Source organism: Pipistrellus hanaki (assembly GCF_964339955.1).
Source record: "Pipistrellus hanaki genome assembly, chromosome: 7".
Taxonomy (NCBI): domain Eukaryota; kingdom Metazoa; phylum Chordata; class Mammalia; order Chiroptera; family Vespertilionidae; genus Pipistrellus; species Pipistrellus hanaki.
The window spans coordinates 19,328,245-19,353,113 of NC_140509.1; the positions used below are offsets into that span (position 1 = coordinate 19,328,245).

At 47.5% G+C, this 24,869-nt stretch overlaps 1 protein-coding gene across 1 annotated transcript in view; it reads right to left on the reverse strand.

Annotated features, from left to right (window-relative positions):
- The window catches only part of TRAM2 (translocation associated membrane protein 2), a 76,411-nt gene that overhangs the window by 20,224 nt on the left and 31,318 nt on the right, over window positions 1-24,869 (reverse strand). The window contains exon 2 of the mRNA XM_084889469.1: window positions 16,084-16,147. Coding sequence (XP_084745595.1) covers window positions 16,084-16,147 — 64 coding nt within the window. The remainder of the gene's footprint in view (window positions 1-16,083; window positions 16,148-24,869) is intronic.

Below are 24,869 nucleotides of genomic sequence, written 5' to 3' on the forward strand. Positions count from 1 at the left end.
TCGCGATCACTCCGGGCGGTGTGTCTACGGGGAAGCGACCACCCTCTCTGAGCTGCAGTTCCTTCCCCTGTGAACAGGACTGTATTACACTTCATCAGGGAGGCACAGCACAGGGGTTCAGAGTATGGACTGGGAAGCCCGAGTTGGTATCACAGCTGCCATTTACTTCCTACGTGACTCTGGGGCACCTCTAATGGGTGGCCTTTCTGTGCCTCAGTTTCCTCATCTGTAAAGTGAAGGTAACAGCAGTTTCTGAATCGTAAGGTTATTGTGAGAATTAGATGACTTAATGCAAAGTGCTTAGAATGGTACCTGCTACATATGTATTTGCTATTATTTGTGTTGTCCGTGTTAGGAGAAGTACACTATCCTATATAATAAAAGGCTAATATGCAAATCAACCAAACAGCAGAACGACCAGTCACTATGATGGGTAACTGACCACCAGGGGGCAGATGCTTAATGCAGGGGTGGTGGTCAGTGCACTCCCACAGAAAAAGCACTGCTCAGCCAGAAGCCAGGCTCACAGCATTGCTAAGGATGTCTGACTGTCGACTTAGGCCCAGGGGGAGCGGGCCTAAGCCATCAGTTGGATATCCCCCAAGGGCTTCCAGACTGTCAGAGGATACAGGACTGAGGAACCCGCCCCCTGGGGCCTCTAGTTATGAGAATAAGATGAGATAATTTGCAGGCAAGATGGTTATCAAAGTGCATGTTCACTATGACTATGGTGAACATGCAATAAATGGTTTATGAAAATATTATTTAATAGTAATCAACTGGAATCCTAGATATAGTAAGTCTTCTGAAGCTCGGCTAGTACAGTCTCTTTCTCCGTGGACAGGGGACTTACACCCATGTTTGAGTAGCAGATGCAGGGCCCCCAGAGTTTGTGAACTTGGGCCTGGATGGCTGCTCCTTGGTAACTGCCCTCCCACCAGCAGACACACTGGCCGCCCTTCCAGCTGTGCTGCATTCTCACTGAGTCACATGCATGAGTCATCGCCCTGCTGGGATGCAGTCTCTGGTTGTGTGTGTCAGGGGAGTCAAAAGACAAAGCAGAGCCCGTTAGGTCACTGAGAGTCAACCGCAGCCTCCGATACCCTGGGCTGGGGGACTGTGACAGCGGGCAGGGGTGAGGGGGATGGCAAGGACAGGGAACACATGAACTCTGAAACCAGACGCACTTTCCTTTTTCCTCTCCCTGCTCCTTTCCACAGAGACCTACTGTGCTAGCTGTTGAAACAGGGATAGAAGACTCTGCCCGGGCCGCAGGATGCACAGACCCGCAAGGAGACTGAAATAAATGTCCTGCTACCTACAGTCAGGCACATGGTACCAAGTCCAAAGCTCCATTCTGGGCACTAAAAAGATGGCAATGAGGAAGGTGGGCATGACCCTGCCCTTTTGGGGCCTAGTAGGCCACATCCAACTGTCCTATCCTGAAAAACCGGAGGCCAAAGAATTCTAGAGCAACAAAAACAAGCAATTACTCTAAAAGTGTCTATTCAATGGGCTTCAATAGATACTTCTCTTAATAAGACATACCAATGGGCAACAGGTACACGAAAAGGCGCTCAACATCACTATCACTAGGAAAACACAAACTGAAACGACAGTGAGACACCACCTCACACGCATTAGAATGGCCATAATGCAGCAGTGGGGGTGGGGGTAAAAACATAGAAAGTAACAAGTGTTGGCAAGGATGTGCATAAATTAGAATCTGTGCATTGTCTGTGGGAATATAAAATGGCACAGTCACTGTGGAAAACAGTATGGGGCAGCCTCAAAGTTAAAAACAGAACTACCACATGATCTAGCAATCCAACAACTGGATATATACTCAAAAGAACTGGGATCAGGGTCTTGAAGAGACATTTGCACACCGTTGTTCATAGAGCATTATTCAACAGCCAAGGGTGGGAACAACCAAGTGTCTATCAACAGATGAATGGAGAAACAAAATGTGGTTACACACACAAAAGAATATGACTCAGCATTAAAGAGGAAGGAAATCCTATCACATACTACAGCACAGATGAAGCTAAAGGATACTACGCTAAATAAACCAGCCATGAAGAGATAAATACTGCATGATTCCATCATATGCAGTTCCTAAAGTAGTCAAATTCATAGACACAGAAAGTAGAATGGCCCTAGCCAGTTTGGCTCAGTGGATAGTGTGTCGGCCCATGGACTGAAAGGTCCCAGGTTCAATTCCGGTCAAGGGCATGTACTTGGGTTGCAGGCTTAATCCCAGCCCTGGTTGGAGTGTGTGTGGGAGGCAATCAATTGATGCGTCTCTCTCACATCAATGTTTCTCTCTTTTTCTGTCTCTCCTGCTCCCTTCCACTCTCTAAAAATCAATGGGAAAATATCCTCAGGTGAGGATTAATTAAAAAAAAGAAAAGAAAGTAGAATGATGGTTGCTAGGGGATGGGAAAAGGGGAATGGAGAATTGCTGTTTAATGGATACAAAGTTTCAGTTTTGCAAGATTCTTTGTCCAACAATATGGATGTACTTAACGCTACTGAAATGGACACTTAGAAATAGCAAAGACTGTAAATTTTATATTATACTAGAGGCCGGGTGCACAAATTTGTGCACGGGTGAGGTCCAGCCGGCCTGGCTGATTGAGTTGGGCCTGCGGGGGGGGGGGGGGGAAGCGCGTGCTGTGGACAGTTGGCCAGCAGGCCCTGCCCCCTGGTTGAACTCCAGGTCGAGGGGAGAAGTAAAGGCTGAGGGGAAAATAACAAGGAGCAGAAGCCTCATGAAAGGTGAAGGGGCCAGGGAAGCCGAGGAATGCAGTGGGGAGAGCTCAGGAGGACGGGTGGGCTGAGGAATGAGGTGAAGCTAGAGAGCAGGGGTGGGGCAGGCTACAGAGATACAGGCCCTGGGACCAAGGACCCCCTTAAGTGGAAAGCTACTAGAGGATATTAGTTACACACATATTTGTAACAATCCATCTCCTGCTGTCTGTGGAATGGGTTAGAGAGGCAGGGAGAGGTTAGAAGGCACCTGCAGGGATGGTGGTGGGGGCCTGCACTAGGAAGGTGGCAGAGCGGTGGAGAGAAGACTAGTTCAGAGAGAGGTGGGTGACGGAATCAAAAGCAGCAGCTGATGGACTGGCTGTGGAGAAGGATCCCAAAGCTCCTTCTGCCTTCTCATCTGTACCCAGGAGGCCTGCGTGCTTTCACAATTCTTCAGCGTGTGCTGTCTTGCTTGATCCTCAGAACCATCTCATAAGATAAGCAAGGAAAGCGAATGAAGAAACAGGATCCAGAGAGTTAAGGGCCATAGGCCATTCTCAGGTCTCCCACTGTCCAAAAGCCATCTTGGGGTCAACACGACCCCCTCATGCCCTCCTCAGGCCCCGAATACTTACTGGTAAGAAGCCGCCCCTTTGATCTCTGTCTCCTACAATCCTAACAAGCAGTATCACATGCAAAACACCCCAAAGTTGTGCTCTGAATCATACACGTTCTCTCTCTGCTTCCCCTTATGTGCCGTCTTCTTTCTGATCGGAACAGAAAAGTAAATTGGCTTGACCCCGTCTGCTCTCTTTCCACAGAGCTTCAAAGGCTGGAACTCTGTGCTCTTCCAGGAGACTATACACAAACTGATGGTTTTGATTCTTTTCTTTTTCATTTTTTGGTTGCTCACAAATTCTTATTAAAAACCCCTCTCTACCCCAGTTTGAGCTCCCACTCCCCCGTCCTGCGAGCTCTCGAAAAGAACACGGTGGTTTGGGAGGGACCGGAATAATTCCTTAGAAGAGCAAGTGTCGGCATGTCTCTGAGCTCTCAGACCAGACAGGGGATTCTGGTCACAGGTCACAGCAAAAGGCCTGCAGGGACCAGGTGGGCAGCACAAACGAGCAAAGTGGTCCAGGTGTCTGAAGATAAATCCTTTCCATGCAGAGTACACGGAGGTACCTTCCACAGTACACTTCCCACTGCTTTTCCTTCATGTGCCACCCTCTGGGCCCATCTTTCACATTTCCATCAGGACAGAGGAACAAGTTTAGGAAATAATATCTACTTTCGCTCTAGCTGGTTTGTCTGAGTGGATAAAGCATCAGCCCTCGAACTGAAGGGTCCCGTCCCAGGTTTGATTCCGGTCAAGGGCACATTCCTTGCTGGCAGGCTCCTCCCTGGCCCTGGTTTGGGTGCTTGCAGGGTACAAGCAATCGATTTGTCTCTCTCACATTGATGTTTCTCTGTCTCTCCCCTCCCTTTTCTCTAAAAAAATCAATGGGAAAGAAATATCCTTGGTTGAGGATTAATAAACAAACAACAACAACAACAGAAGGAATATCCACTCTCCATTAATCTTACTCAAACAAAAACCACAGTTAAGACGAGGATCAACGGCGGCAGTCTCAATGGTAGGGGTGCACTAGAGAGAATGCGTTGGTTTGACTGTGGAAAACTGCAGAGCATGTGTCCCAAGGGGCTGGGAAGGGGCTTTGGCCCTGTGGTCTTGGGAGGGGTACCAGCCCAGGGTGGCCAGATTCTCGATATTTCAAAGGCAAAAAGGGAGATATTGATGACTAATCCAAAAATTTAAAAATATTGGTGACTAATCCAAAAAATTTAGAAACACGTTATGGACCCACACCAAGCTGGCCAAAGAAAACACATCTGAAGCCAATTCTGACTGCAGGCCATCAATTTGCACTCTCTAGCCTAGATGACCGCTGGCAGCTTCCCAACGCCAATATTCTATGAGTCTTCTTCCTACACGCTCCCCCGCTCCCCCCGAGTATATCAATATGCCCTGCTGTGGAAATTATCTAGGTTTGAAAGAGAGCACCTTCAATTTCAATAATGATCTTCCCTCTATAGAGGAGTTATCCCATTTGCCATCAAAAGTGACACTGTTTGCTTTGCTTATCTCTGATCATAATTTTAAAAGACAGCTAAACAAATCAGTAAGAGCCTTGGTCCGTTTGACGACCTCTGTCCCTTTTCCGGAGTTTGTTTGTTTGTTTGTTTCTTTCTTTCTCTTTCTTTCTTTCTTTCTTCTTTTTTTAAAAAAATTGATTTCAGAGATGAAAGGAAAGGAAGAGAGAGATGGAAACATCAATGAGAGATAATCATTGATCAACTGCCTCCTGCACCCCCCACACTGGGGATGGAGCCACAGCCTGGGCATGTGCCCCGAACGGGAATCAAACCACTCCACGCCAGCGGGGTGGGACTGACATTCTCATTGACCTCCTGTTTTGCCTCCTATGACTACAAGATGGTTTTCTGTTTCCTTTGGTGTCACCTGTAAGCGCTTCTCGTGCCTGCCTCGACAGGTTCCGATCTTATCTCGATACCACTGTGCACGCTCTGACCTCCTTCCTGTGACCTGAGCTGGTTGGTGGCCACTTGTTGTGTTTTTCATATCTCCTTAGAGCCCAAGCCCATGAGGCTGGCTCTGCCTTTGTCTGAAAAACTGGCTGTTTAAACAGCATCAATGCACAAATTAGAGGCTTCTTTTCTGCCCAGTGTCCTCCCCTCACCGCTGCAAATCTGCGATAGTAAAACTTATTTTTGAGTGGTTTCTTTGCTACAGTCAACTCTTGTTTTCAATATGTACATATTGTATATATTTCAAATATTTTACAATATATACATATACATGTATACATATGTGTGTGTATGTATGTGTGTGTGTGTATGTGTATATATATATATATATATATATATATATCCAAATTCAAGTAGGAAAAAAGCCACCTTAAGCAAAATCAAGAGGCAAATGATCACCTAGGAGGAAATATTTACAATTCAGATCAAACACAAAAGGCTAATCTTGCTAATATGTAAACAGCTCCTAGAACTTGAGGATAAAAAGACAGAGAATGGGCAGAGGATATGAACAGATAATTCACAGGCAGGAAAAAACACACACAGATGGCCCTTATACATTTAAAAAGATGCACAGCCTTACACAGAAGAGAGAAATGCAAATGAAAACTACTCGGAGATACCATTTTATACCTATCAGACTGGCAAAAATCTGGAGCTTGACAATGCCCTGTTGCCGAGGCTGCGGAGAAACAGGCTCTCTGCTGCTGGTGGGAACGCAAATGCGCCGCCTCGTAGGAAGGGCAGTGTGGCAGTTTCCAACGAGAGTGCATCGGCCCTTTTATGCAGAAATCCCACCCTGGGAACTGATCTTATTGTTAGTACCTGCTATGTTCAAATATCATGCGTACAAGGGTATGCACGGCAGCGCTGTGTTAACCAATAAGCTAATGGAAACAACCCAAGTTGGCTTCACCTATAGGGGACTGGTTAAACGAGTCACAGTCATAATACATCGCAAAGCGCAGCTGTGGACCAGCAGCTCAGCATCGCCCGTGAGCGCAGAGACGTACATTCCTGCATCCCTGCCCAGGCCTACTAAGCCAGGAGCTCCAAGAAGAGCCCAGGGATCTGTGTTTCCACAACATCTCCCGGTGCTCCTCAGGCTCACTAAAGTTAAGCAATGAAGCAAGCTGCTTTACAAAATCAGAGAGAAGGGAAGACCAAGAACAGGTAACATACACTGGGAGACAGAAGCAAAATGGTGGTTTCTTTGAGAGGGTTACGGACTAGAAGGAGCACGAGGAAGCCAGGAGGCTGTACCTCGATCTAGATCAGTGTTTCCCAAACTTCTCTCATGATGAGAATCACCTGGTGGAGTTGTTAAAACACAGATTCCTGAATCCCAACTAAGAAGTGCTAAACTAGAATTTTTGGGAACATATAGGTAAAATTGTATACTTAACTAGTGCTCTAAGACAGATGTTATATACAGAGTACTAAGTTAGGTATGCAATTTTACCTATATGTTCTCAAAAATTCTAGTTTAGCACTTCTTAGTTGGGATTCAGGAATCTGTGTTTTAACAACTCCACCAGGTGATTCTCATCATGAGAGAAGTTTGGGAAACACTGATCTAGATGATGGTTACACGGGCGTGCACGTGTGTGAAAAATCCATCATGCGGTACTCTTAGGAACTACGTGTGCTTTGCTGCACATGTTCTATGTGCTTCAGTAAAACTTGGGGAGAAAATGGTGATGCTCCCTGCATAGTGATCTGAAATGATCACTATGAATACATAGTTAGTGGAAGAAAAAAAGCAAGGTACAGAACATGTGATATTCTACTTGTCGTGTGAAAAAAGGGGAGAAAAGAAAATGACGGACTTGTTTTTGCAAAAAGAAACACTGGACGGTGCAATGGAAACTCTGAAGGACACACAGGGAATGACGCAACTGCCCACAGGATGGGGTGTCAAAGGGGGAACATGCCAACTTCTTGTACAGATTTTATTTTCTAGTCAAAAATCTAAAATAATAATAATAATAATAATAATAATAATAAAATCTTCAAATTCTTCCTGATTTGTACAGATAGAAATCTAACAGTGGAGTCTTCCCTACTTCGTTGCTGTTTTTTTGTTGTTGTTGTTGTTGTTTTTTGTACGATTTGGTTTTCCTGTAGTGGCCCAGGTCCAACATGAGAAGGTCTGAAGCTCATGCCTGGAGCGGCCAGTTGCCCATCATATGATCCAGGGCCGCTCTGCCTCAGTGACCCTTTCTGAACAGTGGGGATAATACCATCTGCCTTTCTCACAAAGCTCTCAGGATAACACAAAGAGCGGACTTAGGAACTGTAAAGTAAGTGCTGCTTCAATAGATGAGATCAACGGAGAGAAGCAGAGGTAAAGGACAGGACAGGCACTATCCAGCACGCACACAAACACTCCCATCGGGGCTCGTGTAGGGCAATCCAGACAACGATAAGCCATTAACTGAGCACCTGCCCTGTGCCAGGCACGGCAGGGGCCACGTCTTGTAAGTGACATCATTCACTCCTCACAGTGATCCCGAGTGTTAGCCCTGTTCACAGACGTTGGCAGCAGAAACTGTGCCCAAGATTCTAATCTCACCTCCGAGGGCAGGGACCAAGGCCCACCGCCTCCCAGCCAGGCCTCTCTGCTTCCTGACTCCCTTCCAAATCACACAGGGTGCATTCGTTAAACCCACCCCACCACCTGCCCGCTCCCAGGGGTGTCAGGACAAAGAGAGGGACCGAGGACAGGCACTGGGCACATAGTAGCATTCTGTCCTCCCCCATGGCCCTATCTCCCCGGGCTGCCAGGCCACATCCGCTCTGACCTCCCAGCCTGGACGACGTGGCCAGTGGCCTCTGAATGACAAGCACCACTGTGGTTTTCACACACACACACACACACACACACACACACACACACTGTTGGGGGTTGAACTGTGGTTCCCTCTGCCCGACAAAGAAAAGGGCAAAAGGAAGTCCGGTACCTTGGATATGGCCTTACTTGGAGACAGGTCATCAAGTTAAAATAAGGTCTTTAGAGAGGACCCTAATCCAACACAACCGATGTCTTCATACAAGAGACAGACACACTTAGAGGGAAGACAGCCATTCCCAAGCCAAGGAGAAAGGCCTGGCACGGCTCCTTCCCTCACAGCTCTCAAAGGAACCAAACCTGCCGACCCCTGGATTTTAGACTTCCAGCCTCCATAAACATGGGGCAGCAGATTTCTGTAGTTGAAGCCCCTCAGTCTGTCATGGCAGCCCCTGCAAACTCACACACACACACACACACACACACACCCAATCCCCCGTCCTGCCCCTTTCAGGCTGTTCAGAGAATTGAAGATACAGCTGAGGAATCTTCAAAGTTACCACTTTAACCCCATATTGCATGAACGAAATGTATTTCCTACAGTTTTAAAGGGAAGACAAGTATATTTTTATGATGCAAAAAGAAGCAGCAAAAGTAAGAGAAGCATTAAAAAGAATTTAGAAATAAAAAGTGCCTCGCTTCTGAATTGTTTTCTTAAAGTACCATTCCTTTGTAAGAGGTTTTAAACCTCCCTTTGGTATTTAGAAGAAAAAAAAAATTTACAACTCCTAGGAGCCAGGCACACACTCGGCCTCCACTGCAGTTTACACACCCGAGGCTTCTACACACAGCCGGCCGGGGCAGACCATGCCTACAGCCAGGGAAGGTGTGAACTTTGTTTTTTAATCAAGAAAGTCATAAAGAAAAAATAATTCCTGAAGATCATATATAAAACAAATCTAAAATTGTGTGTGTGTTATTTTTATCTATTTTTTTAAAAATATATTTTATTGATTTTTTTTTTTACAGAGAGGAAGAGAGAGGGATAGAGAGTTAGAAACATCGATGAGAGAGAAACATGGATGAGAGAGAAACATCGATTAGCTGCCTCTTGCAAACCCCCTACTGGGGATGTGCCCACAACCATGGTAGATGCCCTTGACCAGAATCAAACCTGGGACCTTTCAGTCCACAGGCCTACACTCTATCCACTGACCCAAACCAGTTTTGGCATGTGTGTGTTTTTTAAACTTGGATAAAAGTAATATAAACAGCCCATTGCTAAATTAAGGGCAAAAATTAAATCAGAAAAACCAACTAAGAAAAATTGTCCTACCTAGATAGAAGAAAAGGGATGATTGGGGGGATGGGAATGGGAAGAAGTTAAGGATGTGGGTGGGGTCCAGGTCAGAGGTGGTGTGAGGCCGCAGGTCAAAGATGTCGCTACCGGGCTTCTGGTCCTGTCCCAGCACTTGGGTCTGGTTAACAATGAGCCACAATAACTCAGTGGTCCTCCCTCCTCAAACCTCTGGAAGTCCCACGCTGAACGGGATAAACTCTCTGGGCTGTATCAGGGAATTGGACAGAATCAAGGCTGCACGGCGTGACTTCGGGGTGCTGGCTACACGAACAGAGATGTGTTCACCTCGTGAAAAGCCATGGAGCTGCCCTCTCACAGCCTGTCCCTTTTCTGCACAATTGCTAGACTTAAGTAATAAGTGCTGTGGTCTGAGTGGTTGTGCTCCACCCGCCAAATTCACATGTTGGAATCCTAGCGCCCAATGTGATGGTGTGAGAGGTAGGTCCTTATGGAGGCGAGAAGGCCATGGGGTGGAGCCCTGGTGAATGGGATTAGTACCTTGTAAGAGCCCCATGGAGCTCCTGGCCCCTTCCACCAAGTGAGGAGAGAACAAGAAGCCTGTGATCTGACAGAGAGCCCCACCTAACCACGCCGGCACCTCTCAGAAGTCCAGCCCCCAGAACTGCAAGGAATAATTTTGTTGTTCATCAGCCATCCGGTCTGTGGCTTTGCCTTAGAGCAGGCTGAATGCACCAAGACAGTACGTTTACGGAACACAAAGCATCAAGTCCAGAGCTGCTGGGAGTCCTGGGTCCGAGGCTCCCACTCTTTCTCAGAGGGCCTCCAGTAGTGCAGGCCTGTGCTTTCTCTTATTTGCAGACAGGCCTTGGGGCCAGAGGGCATCTTGGTGGCTGTTTGGCCTGAGAGACCAGGGCAGAGCCAGATCTCTGCCTCCCTGATTGGGTTTCCCCTCTGCCCACCAGCCTATCTGGCAAAACAGACCTTCCCACAGCTTCCCTCGGGCCTGCAGGAGGTGTGAGCAGCCCAGCCTTTCCCCTGCCTCGAGGGTGAATCCTTGGGACTGTCAATCAACTCTCCACCCCTCAGTTCCCTTTGCCTTGTAAAAGGATCAGGCCAGCCTACATGAGCCTCAAATCTCCTCCAGCTGGACAGACCACGGGTCTGGGCTGGGTAGTGTCTTCTGTCATCAAGTAAGGCTGCCACCTCCGGGGTCACTGCTGCCCACCTGTCTCTTCCTTTTTTGTCCCTCACATGCTCATCTTACAAAGAGGGGCTCAGTTGGATATGAGATGTCAATATTTCAAGTGCATGGTACCAAGCACAAGACAAGACTAATTCCTGCCAGCCAGCACAAGGGAACAAAGCCACACTCTGGGCCTTGGACAAAGGCCTTGGGCGGAATGAGGCTTTAAAACCATCTGTCTGAGGTGGTTTGACGGGGCAGTATGGCTCATCCTAGAAGGAGCTGCGAGAACAATGGCCAAGATAGGTGTGGTGACCGGGCTTTCATCTCTAGCTCCACAATGCCACACGGCAGCTGGTGGCTATAAAGCCCGCTGGGACCCACAGAGCCAGGGATGGGTCCTTGTCACCTTTCATTCCTGCAAAACAAACCCTCCCCTGGAAGAGGCCCCCGCCCACATCCTCTGGTCTGGGAGTGCAGCCTAGGTCAGGAATGCCAGAGCCCCCAAGACTCCTACCCACACTGCCTTGCAGGCGTGTCTGTGACTTCTGGGGAGGGGCAGCCCCAGCCTGAAACCACACCCACGCAGGGGTTCCCCCTCCTCCCCTCACCCCTAGACCAAACACAGAGACAGAGAGATGCAAACGAGTCACAGATTTGGTGGGTTGCCCTGCATACCTTTGGGGTGGAAGACGGGGCCATTTGAAAGCCTATTGGAGCTCTGTGCACACGATGCTTAGAGCACTGCCTCTCAGGCTGGAACCAGAATTGCCGAGGACTTGTTGAAGGAAAGTTCTGACACGGCAGGTCTGAGGTGGGGCCTTGATGCCTGTAGAGTGGGTCTGTGAACAATGTGAGTGGCAAGTGTTTGGGAGGCCTCCTGGGGCTGCCGTCTTCAGGAAACACGGGTTGAGGAAGGGACTGTCACCTTTAATTTTGCAGATGCGAGATGGAGACCCAGATGTTAAGTGGTTTGCCCAAGACCAATCAGCGTAGTAGTGGCACAGTGCCAAGCAACCTTGTAAACACTCAGCCTGTGTGAAGTCACCTGGTCTATGTCAGAAGGGCGGCCAGGCAGGCCTTGAGTCTGTCTGCGCGAAGAATCGAACCTCTGGTCTTTGCTGACCTTTTACAGGCTATAGGTTGCTTGCCATCATACCAGATGCTGTGTGATATTTTAATCAGAAAGAAGACTCAATGTCTAATGGCAAGACCAGAAACCTGACATTTTATTCCCTGCCAGCGCCGAGCAGGGTGTATGGCAGGCAGACAAATGACAGGACAGCCAGGGAAACTTCAGTTTCACATGAAGAATCGTTTTCTAGGGTAATTACGTCGCATGCATAATGTGAGATATGCTTACAGTAAAAGAAAGTATTTGTTGTTTATCTGAAATTCAAATTTAACGGGTGATCTTGGATTTTTTGTTTCCTAAGTCTGGCAACCCTAACAGGGCTGCAAATGGGAATAAGGAGAATAGGAATTTGGTGACAAGGAACATTTCCTGCTTCATTACTGCTGACCTTAAAGAAAACTGCAAGGATGCTGGCGTGACCGGTGCCCCACCAGAAGGCACAGCTTATTACTGCCACGACTGTGCCAGCTCCCCCTTCAGTCCTCACTCTGAATGGAGGGTCTCTCTGCAATTATAGCTGCCGTTTTGAGTTGAACTGTGTCCCCAAAAGATTCATAGGTTGAAGCCCTACCCCCCAGCATCCCAGAACGTGACCTAATATGGAAACGGGGTTGTTGCTGAAGTCGTCAGTTGAGATGAGGTCACAGGGGAGCAGAACGGGCTCTGGACCCAGTGTGACTATGTCCTTGCAGAGGGGAACTTTGGACACAGAGACCAACGTGCAGGCAGAGGGAAGGCCACGTGGAGATTGGCCTCGTGCTGCCACCAGCCACGTAATTACCAGAAGCCAGGACCGCGGCCTGAACGGACCCTTCCCTAACGTCTGCAAGTGAGCGTGGCCCTGCTGACTTTGATCTTGGAATTCCAGCCTCCAGAGCTGTGAGACAATATATCTCTGCTGTTTAAGACACTCAGTGTGTGGTACTTGGGTGACGGCAGCCCCATAAACAAATGCTGGGAGCTGGGAAGAAGACAGGAGGGAGGAAAGGGAACAAAACCCAACAAGCAGGAGAGATCCTCAGCATCACCACCGGCCATTCTCCACAGAGTGTGAGAACCTCAGCGGAGCGAGGAAAGCCACGGTGTATGAAAACTCACCGCCCAGCTAAAACTCAAGCTCTAAACATCTAGTTGAACCAGTTACATGTTATATTCAGGAGAAACATTAGAGATCACAATTCACCCCGTTACACAAAGCATGTTGGCCTTAGAGAGGCCAAACATGCAAACTCAACAGACCAGTTACTGTGAACAGGTTTTTTTCCACGAGAAGTACAAACCAAACGCTACTGGGTTGGTGTCTAAAGAGCTCAAGAAACAAAACTGAGCAGGTTGTTCTGATTTCATTGTCTCTCTTGGTTATTTGCTGGTCATATTTCAAATGGCCCCAAATGGCAAGATTTAAACAAATGATAGGCTATTTAACAATACTTCATCCTCCCTCTCTACAGTAATGGAAAACTCCTCAACTCAGTATACATTTTAATGTAACTTCACCTTTCCCCGGGCCTTGTAGCCTGGAGGAGTACTCAGTAGGCCCAAGAAAGATGCCACACCTAGCTGGCTCCAGTCACAGGGGCCTTCATTTACTGAACGTGCCAAGGTATCTGTTTCCCTCAGGAGGCCTGTGCACATACTGAGCCCTCAGCCTGGAATGCACTTTCTTCTACTCAGACCCACCTCTCTATGCCCCCGGCACCACGCCCTACACACGCAGCTCAGACGTCAACTCTCAGAAACATCTTCCGTCATCACCCCTTTATTTTTTCTGACCATGTAACCTTGTGTATTTCCTTCTCCACCCTTATTGTGACTATAATTATTTGTTGTTCGCTTGTTTATTATCGATGCCTCCCTAACCAAATGGTAAGTTCTGTGAGTCAGAGAGCAGATGTGTTTTATACATTACACTCATATTTGTCTGGCTTGATCAGTTAATTTAAAACAAACAAACGAAGGTAATAATATGACCAATACTGGCACACGCCCAAAACACGGTGGGATGCCCTAACGGGTTTGGCTCAGTGGATAGAGCGTCGGCCTGTAGATTAAAGGGTCCCAAGTTCAATTCTGGTCAAGGGCATGTACCTCAGTTGCAGGCACATACCCAGTAGAGAGTGTGCAGGAGGCAGTTAATCAATGTTTCTCTCTCATCGATGTTTCTAATTCTCTATTTCTGTCCCTTCCTCTCTGTAAAACATATATATCAATAAAATATATATTTTTTAAAAACTCACACAAAAAACATGGTGGGATGCCCTCTATGCTCAGAGGCTCTGAGTTCAACCCTGGAGCATAAAGTCTTCACTTCTCATCCTGGCTGTGAAAGGGATGCGTGTCGGGTATCACTTGTCCGGTAATTTCTCTGAGAAAGTTTTCAAACTTAAAAACCAACCCTCTGATTGTGATCTGGTTTCACAAACAGATAAAGGCTTGCCTGGGTTACACGCACATGAGATGCTGTGGTCCCCGCTTTCTCACGGTAAATTCATAAGGCTGTATGGGTCATGATCTGGCATCCTATGTAAATTGATTTTAGGGAGAAATGTAATGAAAACATTTGATAACTGAATATCTCTTTAAAAATTAATAAACTGGCCTTCTCACATTAAAAAAAAAAAAAAAAAAAAAAAAGCCTTATATTAAAAAAAAAGAAAAGAAAAGAAAAACTTAGGCTGTATGGGTCCTTAGAATTAGATGGCAGAAAATATTTTGGCCATTCATATATAATACCTTTAAAAAGTACATACTACTTGACCCAGAAATTCCAGTAATAGGAATTGATCCTTAGAAAATAATCATGAAAAATGAAGAAAATAACCATGAATACATGCAAAAATTTAGCCACAAGAATTTTACTACAGCACTGTTTACAATAAAAACTAGAAACTTAAATATCCAATAGTATGAGACAGAATAGACAACTTGTGGTAATCCCTATTAAAAAATACTTCATAGCTTTTCAAAATGTCTTACTGAGTGGAATAACAATTAATGGCCCGGAAAAAAGGGTCACCACATGCTAACAGTAAAAGAAGCAGGTCATGAATCCACACTCTAAAATGTAAACTGCAGTTTTGTCTGAGTGTGGGGTCATCTGTGATTTTTTCCCCCTTCTTGTGTTTATCTGTATTTTGTAAATTTCCTCCGAAAGACATGCAGCAATCATGTAAATGTATTTTGGAAAAACATTCATTTAAAATTAAATTTTAAGCAGTCACAAAAGGACAAATACTACATGGTTCGACTTATGTGAGGCACCTCAAATAGTCAAATTCAGAGAGACAGAAAGGAGAGGGGGGTTGCCGGGGTGGGGACTGTGAGTTATTATCTGACAGGTGCAAAGTTTCGGTTTTGCAAGATGAAGAGTTCTAAAGATGGATGGTGGTGATGACTGTAAAACACCATGTATGTACTTAAAGCCACTGAACTGTACACTTAAAAAAATGGTTAAGACAGTTAAATTTTACCTTATCTGTATTTCACCACAATTTTTAGAAACTTTAAAGTCAGTAAATAATAAATTGAACTAGGTCTAGAGGTGTCCTAGTTACTAGGATTTTAACTAGGAGGAAGAGGTAGGAGGAAGAAGCCTGACTTTGACCTTGGACTGCATGGCACTGAGCAAGACAGTCCACTGTCCCCACCAGGCCTGGCATGCACCTTGGGATGGGCAGGCATCTCCCTAGCTTCCTGTCTACCGGGGCTGGCCAGTATCGTATCTCATCTCTCCTGAGCAGGGAGTCTTTGTCCTCACTTGCCAGCATCCCTTAGTTGATTCTCATAAAAAGGAACCGATTTGGCTGCCCCAGAGGCATGGCTTCCCAGGGTCTGGCTGCAGAGACTGCAGGCAGCAGGCAAGTCCAGTAAAGATTTGAAGCTACATCCTCCATAGGCCATGGGTTAAGAGATTTGCCCCCAAAGCCCTTTATCTAGGCGTCAGTGGAGCCAGGCAAAGAAAGCAATCTCACCTTAAAGTCCAGACAACTCAACTCTCTACTACAGAGTGAAGGAGAAAACCAGATTCAGCTAACAAAAAACCTTTATCATCAAGAGAGCACCCAGCGCTTGGCAATAAGAAAGAGGAGCATGTCTGGTTCCTGGTGCTAAGACCCAAGAGCCCAACGTGCAGAGCCGAATGTGGCTGCAGCTGTATCTTTAACAGAGCTAGGATGTTGGATGCTGAGGTTAACTATCTGAAAGGACCATACATGTACACAGGAAAAGCAAGTTACGCGAGTTCAGAGTTAGCAGGACCAGAGAAAGACGGAGACTGGTGCTTTGCTTACCTGCCGTAGGCATGCTAACATTATACTGAGGTAAAATAAATAGGAAGGCAGTCTTGGCAGTGACCTGTAAAATAAAGAAAAAGAATTCCAATTTAGTCTCTTGGTCACATCAAAAGACTCATGTAGAGCCTGCCCCCAGCTCCCAGGGCCCAGCCCTTTTCCTTCTCAGACCACAGGCCTCCCCAATGAAGGTTTTACCTAATGCATAGTTAGCACTGGCTTTTTTTCTCTTCCATTTAATGACAGCCCTCCTAATACCTGCACTACAAACAAACAAACAAAGCAATCCTGGGCTCTGTGTGGTATCTAGACTTATACTCACTGAAGATGGAATGAAATGAGCTGTGCTTGGCCAGCTGACAGCTCACAAGCTAAGGATACAAATCAGTCTGCCATGCTTTCATCCATTCAAGAATCCATTCATTCACTCAATTAGTGTTGGGTACCCTGCACTGTGGAGGACAGAAACTAATAGAAGATGAGGTCCCAGCTTCCCCAAGCATGTTAGCTAAACAGCGGGCAGCAGCCCAGAGTCCACACCTGAGCGTCAGAAGCATCTGCCCTACTGTGGGGCATGGGGCAAGGCAGAACACCCCACTCTCTGGTTTGTTTACTTAAAATCTCAGTGGTGCTGTGAAAAAAACAACAAAACACTATGGTTGCCACCTGGCAAATCAGTGCTCTGGCAATTTAGCCTGCAGGGGAGAGGTGATCCAATGTGAGGATTTGAAGCTTGGACTTGAGAACCCGCTGCCTGAGCTCCAATCTGCCCCAGCCATTTGCTGGCTATGTAAACACAGCGAGTCGTCGGACACGGCGAGCCGCACTCTCCCTGCCTGGACGATGAAGGCTATCCGTAGCACCCCTGCTGCTCTGTCCAACTCCCCAGATGTTTCTGAGGTGCCACTGGAGCGAGAAGCACCACCCACACTGTCCTGGAACACGTGGGAGGCCAGGGGAGGAGGCGAGACCCAGGCCTGTCCCAGGAGGCCTCCAGAGACACCTCATCAATAGAGAGTCACTGCTTCTCCTCTGAACGAAAGTGTCTAAAGGATGCACCATGGGTGTGGGGGAAACACTGGGTTAGAGCGGGGCGGGAAGCAGGAATTATGCATCACGCCCATCCGTGCGTCACTGGGACTCCTGGCTGCACAGACGCAGGCTCTGTCCTCGGCTTCTCTGTCTAGTGAAGAGCAAGACTCTCCCCACCCGCCAGCCCCGATCCTCTCCAGGGGGTCATCTGTCTTTGTGTGCAGTGAGGCCGGAGCCTCCTCGTTGGTGCTACTGTCGTGGCCATGTTCTGTCAATCTCGCAGGGACGGGTCCAATCAGACGAGGGGTGGCATGGCACTCTGGGAAACAAAGCACTATCCATACACCCAGCTGTTTCCTACCCGCACCCCAAATCTCATTACTGCTGCCCCGAGCCCTTCCTCAGGGTGCCCTGCCTCCCTTCCAGTCCAAGCACCTCCACTTCTTTAGAACAGATGTATGTTACGTGTATTTAAGCAAAATCTACTACTCACTCTTTTCTTTGGGATGTTTTAGTCCCCCTCAGAAAACCCTACAGATCAAAATCTCATTCATTCTTTTTAAAAATTTTTCCAGAGAGGAAAGGAGAGGGAGAGAGAGAGAAACATTAATGATGAGAGAGAGTCATCGATGGGCTGCCTCCTACACACCCCACTGGGGATGGAGCCCAGCCTTAAGCCCTGACCGGGAATCGAATGGGTAACCTCTTGGTTTCTGGGTCAACATTCAACCGCTGAGTCACACCCTGCTGGGCTGGTTCATCCTTTGTAACCCAGTTCAACGGTAACCCCTAGAAGCCTTCCCTGCCTGTGACAGAGTGTGAGTCTCCTTCTTCATGCCCCATTGGACATCACCTCCTGCACTCCTTATTGTTCTCAGTGGCACTCCGCAGGGCAGGGCCTGTGCCATCTCACCTGTCCCCATACCCTTCTCAAGTAACCAACCAATGCACACAGTAGGTGCTCAGTCACTGCTCACTGAACAGGATAAAAAATCAGAAGCTGAGCCTGTGCTGGCCTGCTTCACTCAACTATTTGTGTCCCCCATGCTGTCACTCAAGCTGTCCCTGGTCACCTGTCACCCACGCCTTCTCCTTGAGAGCAGTCCACCTGACCTCACTGAGGCCGCCACCCCAGCCGTGAGGTCTCCCCCAGCTGCACTCTGCTCACACTGGTCATCCCTGCCTGTCTACCTGTCCACCTGTCTGCCAGGACTCCTTGGAGGGTAAACCTGGTCTTCTCAGGCTGAGACCCCTGTGAGGGGAGACCAGAGAAAGGAAGAAGAGGGGAGAAGGGCAAGAAAAAAATACCTAACACTCTCCATGCCCTGGGCGCAGATCTCTCACTCGGTTTCATGCAGGAAAGACACGTCTTGGAGGTGCTGGAGTGGAGTGGACCTTGTGGGGTCTCCTCACCAACATCCATCCCCCTTTTTTAAGGCATCCATCCCCCTTCCTGAGGAAACCCCTCTCCCCTGCTGTGAGAGCGGGGTGTGTGGGGCCACTCTGGTCACCACATTCCTCCTGGAAGAATGAAGGGGCCAGAGCCTCTCCCCAGGCAGGAGACCAGCCAGTCAGACCCCTTCCTCTCCTGGGCTCTGAACCGCAAGCAATAACGAAGAAAGCGCCGGTCAGCGTTGTGTGCTTACCCGGATTGCTCTGCTGGGGCTCCCACAGCCGTGCTGCTGGGGCGCCCCAGACCCCCACCAACCACGTGGACTGCTGACTGAACCGATTTGGTGTGTGGGATGATGCTCCAACCAACCGAGCCACCTGGCCAGAGATGAATTGTTTCACTTTTTAAGAGGATGTGTATTTTTTTTTTTTTTAAAGATGAAATAAGCATTTACTTAAAGCATAGATGAAATGAATTCTATGAGAGACACAGCAAAGGTTCTGAGACAGAGACTGGGCAGAGCAGTCTGCTGTGAGGGGGTGAGGAGGGACAGGCCCTGCGTGCGGGCTGCTCAGACTTGGCTGCGCGTTGGAGTGCCCTGGGGAGCCTGCCGTTGGGCTGATGCCCCGAAGGGTCAGGCTTAATTGGCTGGGGGTGTCCCAGGCACAGAGAGCTTTAAAAGCTCCCCCAGGGATTCAAATGTGCAATCAGGGCTGAATGCCTGCTCTCTACGCATGGAATTATAATGTGTCTTAGAAATGGACTCTGGGCAACCTAAGGAAGTTCTCTGGAGAGTTCATGGTGTACATGCAGGCAACCAATAGATGTTTCTCTCTCACAACAAAGTCCCCCTCCCCCCTCTAAAATCAATGAAAGCAGCCCTGGCCAAGATGCTCAGTGGTTAGAGTAGGGGTGTCGAACTCAATCAGAGAAGGGGCCAAAATCTAAAATCCAGCCTAAATCGCGGGCCGAATGGTTTACTGAACAGTCATAAACTGACAATGTCATAAACTGACAGTGGAGTGCAGTGATGACAACGCGGTGCGGGCCACATTGCAAGGCCTGGCGGGCTGGATTTGGCCCGCGGGCCGTGTGTTTGACACATGTGGGTTAGAGCATAGGCCCGCACACCAAAGGGTATGGGCTTCAATTCCCAATCAAGGGCATGTACCCCACTAAGGTGTATGTGAGAGGCAACCAATCTAGTCTCTCTCACAAGATGTTTCTCTCTCTCTCTCTCCCCTCCTACCCTCTTCCACTCTCTCTGAAAAAGTGAAACAATTCACAAATATGTAAAGAAAAACCTAATATTCACTACATTCCTTGACTTCCTTCCTTTCCCCAGCCCATATCCATGTCTCCCTCCATATGTTCGGGGCAATTTCTGAGAGCTTTTCCTGAGCATTGATTTATCCATTTTATTTTGACATCACAACTTGAACTGTGACTACACAACATAACCCAACAGATTAAAGACTAAAAAAATTGGTACAAAGCTACAGCTTATTAAATATTTAAATCTCCCTTTTAGCACGTGATTGTTGCAGTGTCAGAGGCCCAGGTAAAGATCTGTCACGTACATGACAGTGTTCAAAGCACAGTCACGTGGAAAACGTGTAGGCCCACCTGTTGTTTACTAAGGCCAACAAGTAAATGAGTGGCTACATAATAAAATCTTTGTCATACATACTAGTGCTTTCATTACTACTCACCACAGGGTTACCCCTAATGCTTAATACTGAAAAGCTCAGCCAACTAAAACAGGCCCTCTGCGAGAGTGTATATAAGTGGATGGAGCCCGCTATTCCAACGATGGAAAGAAGAATCCTGCTTTTTCTTTAAAGGAAGACAGACATTTGTTATAGGGGCTGTACAGACATTCTTGTCCCAGTCCTCACAGACAGCCAACTTTGGCGTTCACAGTAGTTCTGTTCCAGGAAGTCACTGTGAACACTGAATGAGCAAACACTGCCCCATGGCTCCCAGGGGAAACCAGGCTTAGGCTCCTGCCAGTCTCTGGTCAAGCTTCCCTGAGTGGATCAACGCATAGCCGTGCTTTGGGTGTGTCTCTGTTTTAAGGTGCTGCACTGAACACACACTGTCGAAGTGTGAACACTCAACTCATGGCAACGGTGCTGTCACTGACACCTGCAGGATGCTCGCTAACACATGTGTTTCCTGTAAGGCGCATCACAGCCACGTGCTTAGGAACACAAGACAGCACTTCAGTACCTGGTGTGAGGGCCATTTTAAATAGCAAACTCACCAACAGAAAGTGCAGAAATACATGCATGCACACGCATACACACAAACATACACACACACACACACACACACACAGAGTGACACTAAATGGACCACAAAAAGGACACTTGCTAATGGGAGAGCTGAGACAAGAAGGCTGTACCTTGGTTAGGAACGTGCGCATCGAGTGACTACTTTTCACTGCTCTGTGCATGCCCGTGAGAGACCCCAAAAATCACTGGGAGTGCTGGCTTGGGAGTTACAAAATTTAGGGAAGAGGAACCCTGGGAGACACCTGATCTGCGAAAAATGAGGATCAAATGCACTGGGGCCAAGCTTTCTTCCTTTCTAACACCTTTATAGAGGTATAATTGACACACCCTAACGTTCACCCATGGTGAGTACACAGCTTCAGGGGATGTATCTTTACTTGTTTTGAAATTCCCTCATCACTGGAATATAAGTTTTAAGAAAGTAAAAATCTTACTTGCCTTGATTATCTTCAATCACAGCCTGAGATAGTCCTAGACTCAGCAAGCACTTGTTAACTGAATAGAGTGATTAAGTAACAAAGCCAGGAGTGTGTTCACTCTCCTGACCCTCAGCCCACATTTACACGCCTGTGCATGTCCTCTCTGCCTCTCTCTGGGCTCCATACCTGTGTTGAGCATGTAGTACCGTACTTTCCGGCATATAAGACGACTTTTGAAACGAAAAAAAGTCAACCGGGCTTTTTCAGTGGTCTGAATTCAGGTCTCAGCAGAGGGAACAGAGAAAAGAGGACGGATAGAAAGCACCTCACTTGGAAATCTAGGATGGCACTATACCACCGCCCTAGCAGGCTTTTTACTAGAACACAGTGTAGCTTCGGGTACAGAACATGTATAATTTGCATGCATAAAAAGCCTGCTTGGATTGGCCAGTCAGAGAGGCGGTCTATTAAAAAAAGAATTCGTGTTGCCTCGGAAGTGGGGGGTAGTCTTATACAGCGAATATAGGCCTAAACCTATGTTTTAACTGTAAAATTAGGGGGTCGTCTTATACGCCGGAAAATACGGTAGGTATCTCAACAATATGTGTTTATTTTCAATCCTCACTGAAGGGTATTTTTTATTATTATTTATTTTCAAGAGAGGGAGAGAGAGAGAAACATCAGAGAGAGAGAGAAAAATTAATCGGTTGCCTCCATACTTGCCCCAACCAGGGATTGAACCCGCAACATAGGTATGGTGCACGGGACGACTCTCCAACCCACTGAGCTTCCCGGTCAATAATACATAATTGATGAACTAATAATAGAAGCAACTATAGTACTTAGTAAACACAGATGAATGGTTAACACATGTTTTATTAACATGATCCTGGGAGAAGAGGATCTAAGACTCTGATTAAGGCAAAAGTACCAGATTCCAGTATTTTTCCAGTCCTGCCCCCGGTAGCAGCAGCAGAAACCATTCCCAACTGTGCATCCTTCTTTGCAGGAGCCGTGCCCGCTCTACTTCACTATATCTCAGAGCAAGATGCTGTCAGCTCCCATGTTTTACAGACGAAGAAGCTGAACCTGGGGCAGAGAGAGGTGAACTGGCCTACCAAGACCTTACAATCTTACAATATTCAATTTGATTTTTTTTTTTTTAAAGTTTGTTCCAAAAACAAATGTAGGATACAATACAGCACAGCACATAAAATTGAATGGCAAAATAAAAGAGAGGCAGGAGAGGACCAAAAAATATATATGCAGGCAGAGAGAATAAGCAAGGAATAAGGTTGATCCATAAAAATGCATTCCAGACAGTCCTACCCATTGGCTAAGGTGGCCAGAAAGTTGCCTCTAAGCTGTCTGGAAGCCACCTGAAGGAGAAGGGAGTGACCAGCTCCCGGATTCACTGTGTCCATTAGTTGAAAAAAGACTATCAGAAAAGCAACACTACTTTTCCAGCATAAACCCACTCTCCGTGCTTTAAAAGGCCTTTTGCATCCCAGAAATTCACTCCATAACCCTCTTCCAACCTCAGGCCAGGGACAAAGCCCAGAATAAACTCCTCTCGCACGCACAGAGGGCTGAGAAACAGAAGCCTATTAAAAATGTCATTCCAATTATTTCCCACCCCTCTAAGGCTGTTTATAGGAAACATTATTGAGTTTAATAGCATTTTAAATGCCAGACTCAGTGGGTGAAAGGTTAAAAGTGACAATGTGCTAAAACACTAATGCAAAGGGAGAGCACTAAATCATGTAGAAGGGGCCACCTCTCTCTCTCTCTCTCTCTCTCTCTCTCTCTCTCTCTCTCTCTCTCACACACACACACACACACACACACACACACGGCTTCACTGAACTTCTAACTAAAACAGGCCATCCAGCACAAAGGCAGTGACACTGAGCATGCTTTACAGCCATAACGCCGTGTTCTATTAGGAGCGCGTGTGCATCTGAGCTCTTGCTACAGGAGAGCAAGGATGCCCTGAAACAGCGGCTTTCAGCAAACTCCAGGCCCAGGTCAGCTGCAGGGCAGCTGGGTGACCTAAGGCAAGTGTTGTACTTCTCTGGACCTGTTTTTTCATCCATTACCAACAACTACAATCACGGCAGTTAACGTTATCAAGGGCTCACACGGTGCCGGCACGGCTCTGAGTGCTTTATATAAATTGTCCCATGTAGCTCTCACAGTGATCCTACACGGTAGGTACCAACATCCCTATTACAGCTACATGGGAAGGAAAAAGCCAACTGGAGTGGTCAGAATGGATGCCTGATGGACTTTTATAAAATGCCGTGGGGTGCGGGACAAATTGTTAAAAATCGGGACTGTCCCGCCAAAAGCGGGACGTCTGGTCACCTTATTTAAAGGGCCTCTTCAGCCTCAGCTGCAAAAGGCTCTCATTCCATTTATTTGTCAACATCTAACACACAGCCTTCCTCGAGAGTTTAACCGGTTACTGCTTCACCTTGTGAAGATGAGGTCTGGTATCGCCTCGGTCTGACAGACGGAGAAAGCAAGTCAACCAACCGCCTGTGTTAACACCAGCCCGCCAGCCACGGACATTGCGCACACCCAGGGTTCCAATGCCCCATCTGTTCTCTCTCCGCTGCAAGGCGATACCTGGGCACCCAAGAGAAGAGATAAGAACGGCGATGAAGGCAGTCTCATCGCTTTCCTTTGAGATCGTATCCAGTCCTTTGGTTTGGTTTATTCTGTTTATTTCCTGGCAGGCACAGCCACGAGCTGGCACTTGGGAAGGGCTGTGTTGGCAGACCAGCCACCCAGAACGGAGTAGCATAAAAGTTCAGTGTGTGTGTATGAGAGAGAGAGAGAGAGAGAGAGAGAGAGAGAGAGAGAGAGAGAGAGAGAGAGAGAGAAGCATACAAACGGGGCCTTGCTCTCACAGAAGCAGCTCTGCTCCAAGCCGTGGCTGTCCCATGGACGGGGCCTAAGGGCTGGGACACAGGGAGTAGCGAGTGGCCGAACCAGACCCCCTGACCAATGGTGAGGACGTCCGTTTCCTTCCTCCTCAGAAGCTCATTGAAAGCTCCTCTCCTCTCAGGAAGCCAAGCAGTCTCGACTCCAGCTTCCCCCAAATTGATTTTGCATCTTTCTGCTGAGGTGGTGGATAGGAAAATTTCGGTCAGACAGGAAAACATTTGAAAGCTACGCCCAGTTGGTGGGGAAGAGGCTGTGTGTGTGTGTGTGTGTGTGTGTGTTTTAATAGAAGAGTCTTTGAGCCCTTCTTTTCTGGCGTGTTTGCTCCCTGAGTTCTGGCTTCACAGGAAGCCCAGGCAGCAGTCCACTCATCACCTGCACCAGCGCGTCCATGGCAGGGACTTGGTGTACGTGGTTTGCAGCCTGTCCGTCTCCAAACAAAAGGCAGATACAGCTGAAACAAAAATGCTTTTCACCCTTATTTTCTGAAATTCTCTGTTGGGGATGACCAGAAACTGCTGGGAGGGCTGTGCGCCTGAGACCAGGGGGCTGAGTGCCGACAGTACCTGTCTGTGTGGCTTTTAGCAATGCCTGGAAATTCTGGTTTCCTCACTTGAAAACCTGCCTTGCTATAAGAATTACCAAAGCTAAACACACACACACACACACACACACACACACACACACACACAACAG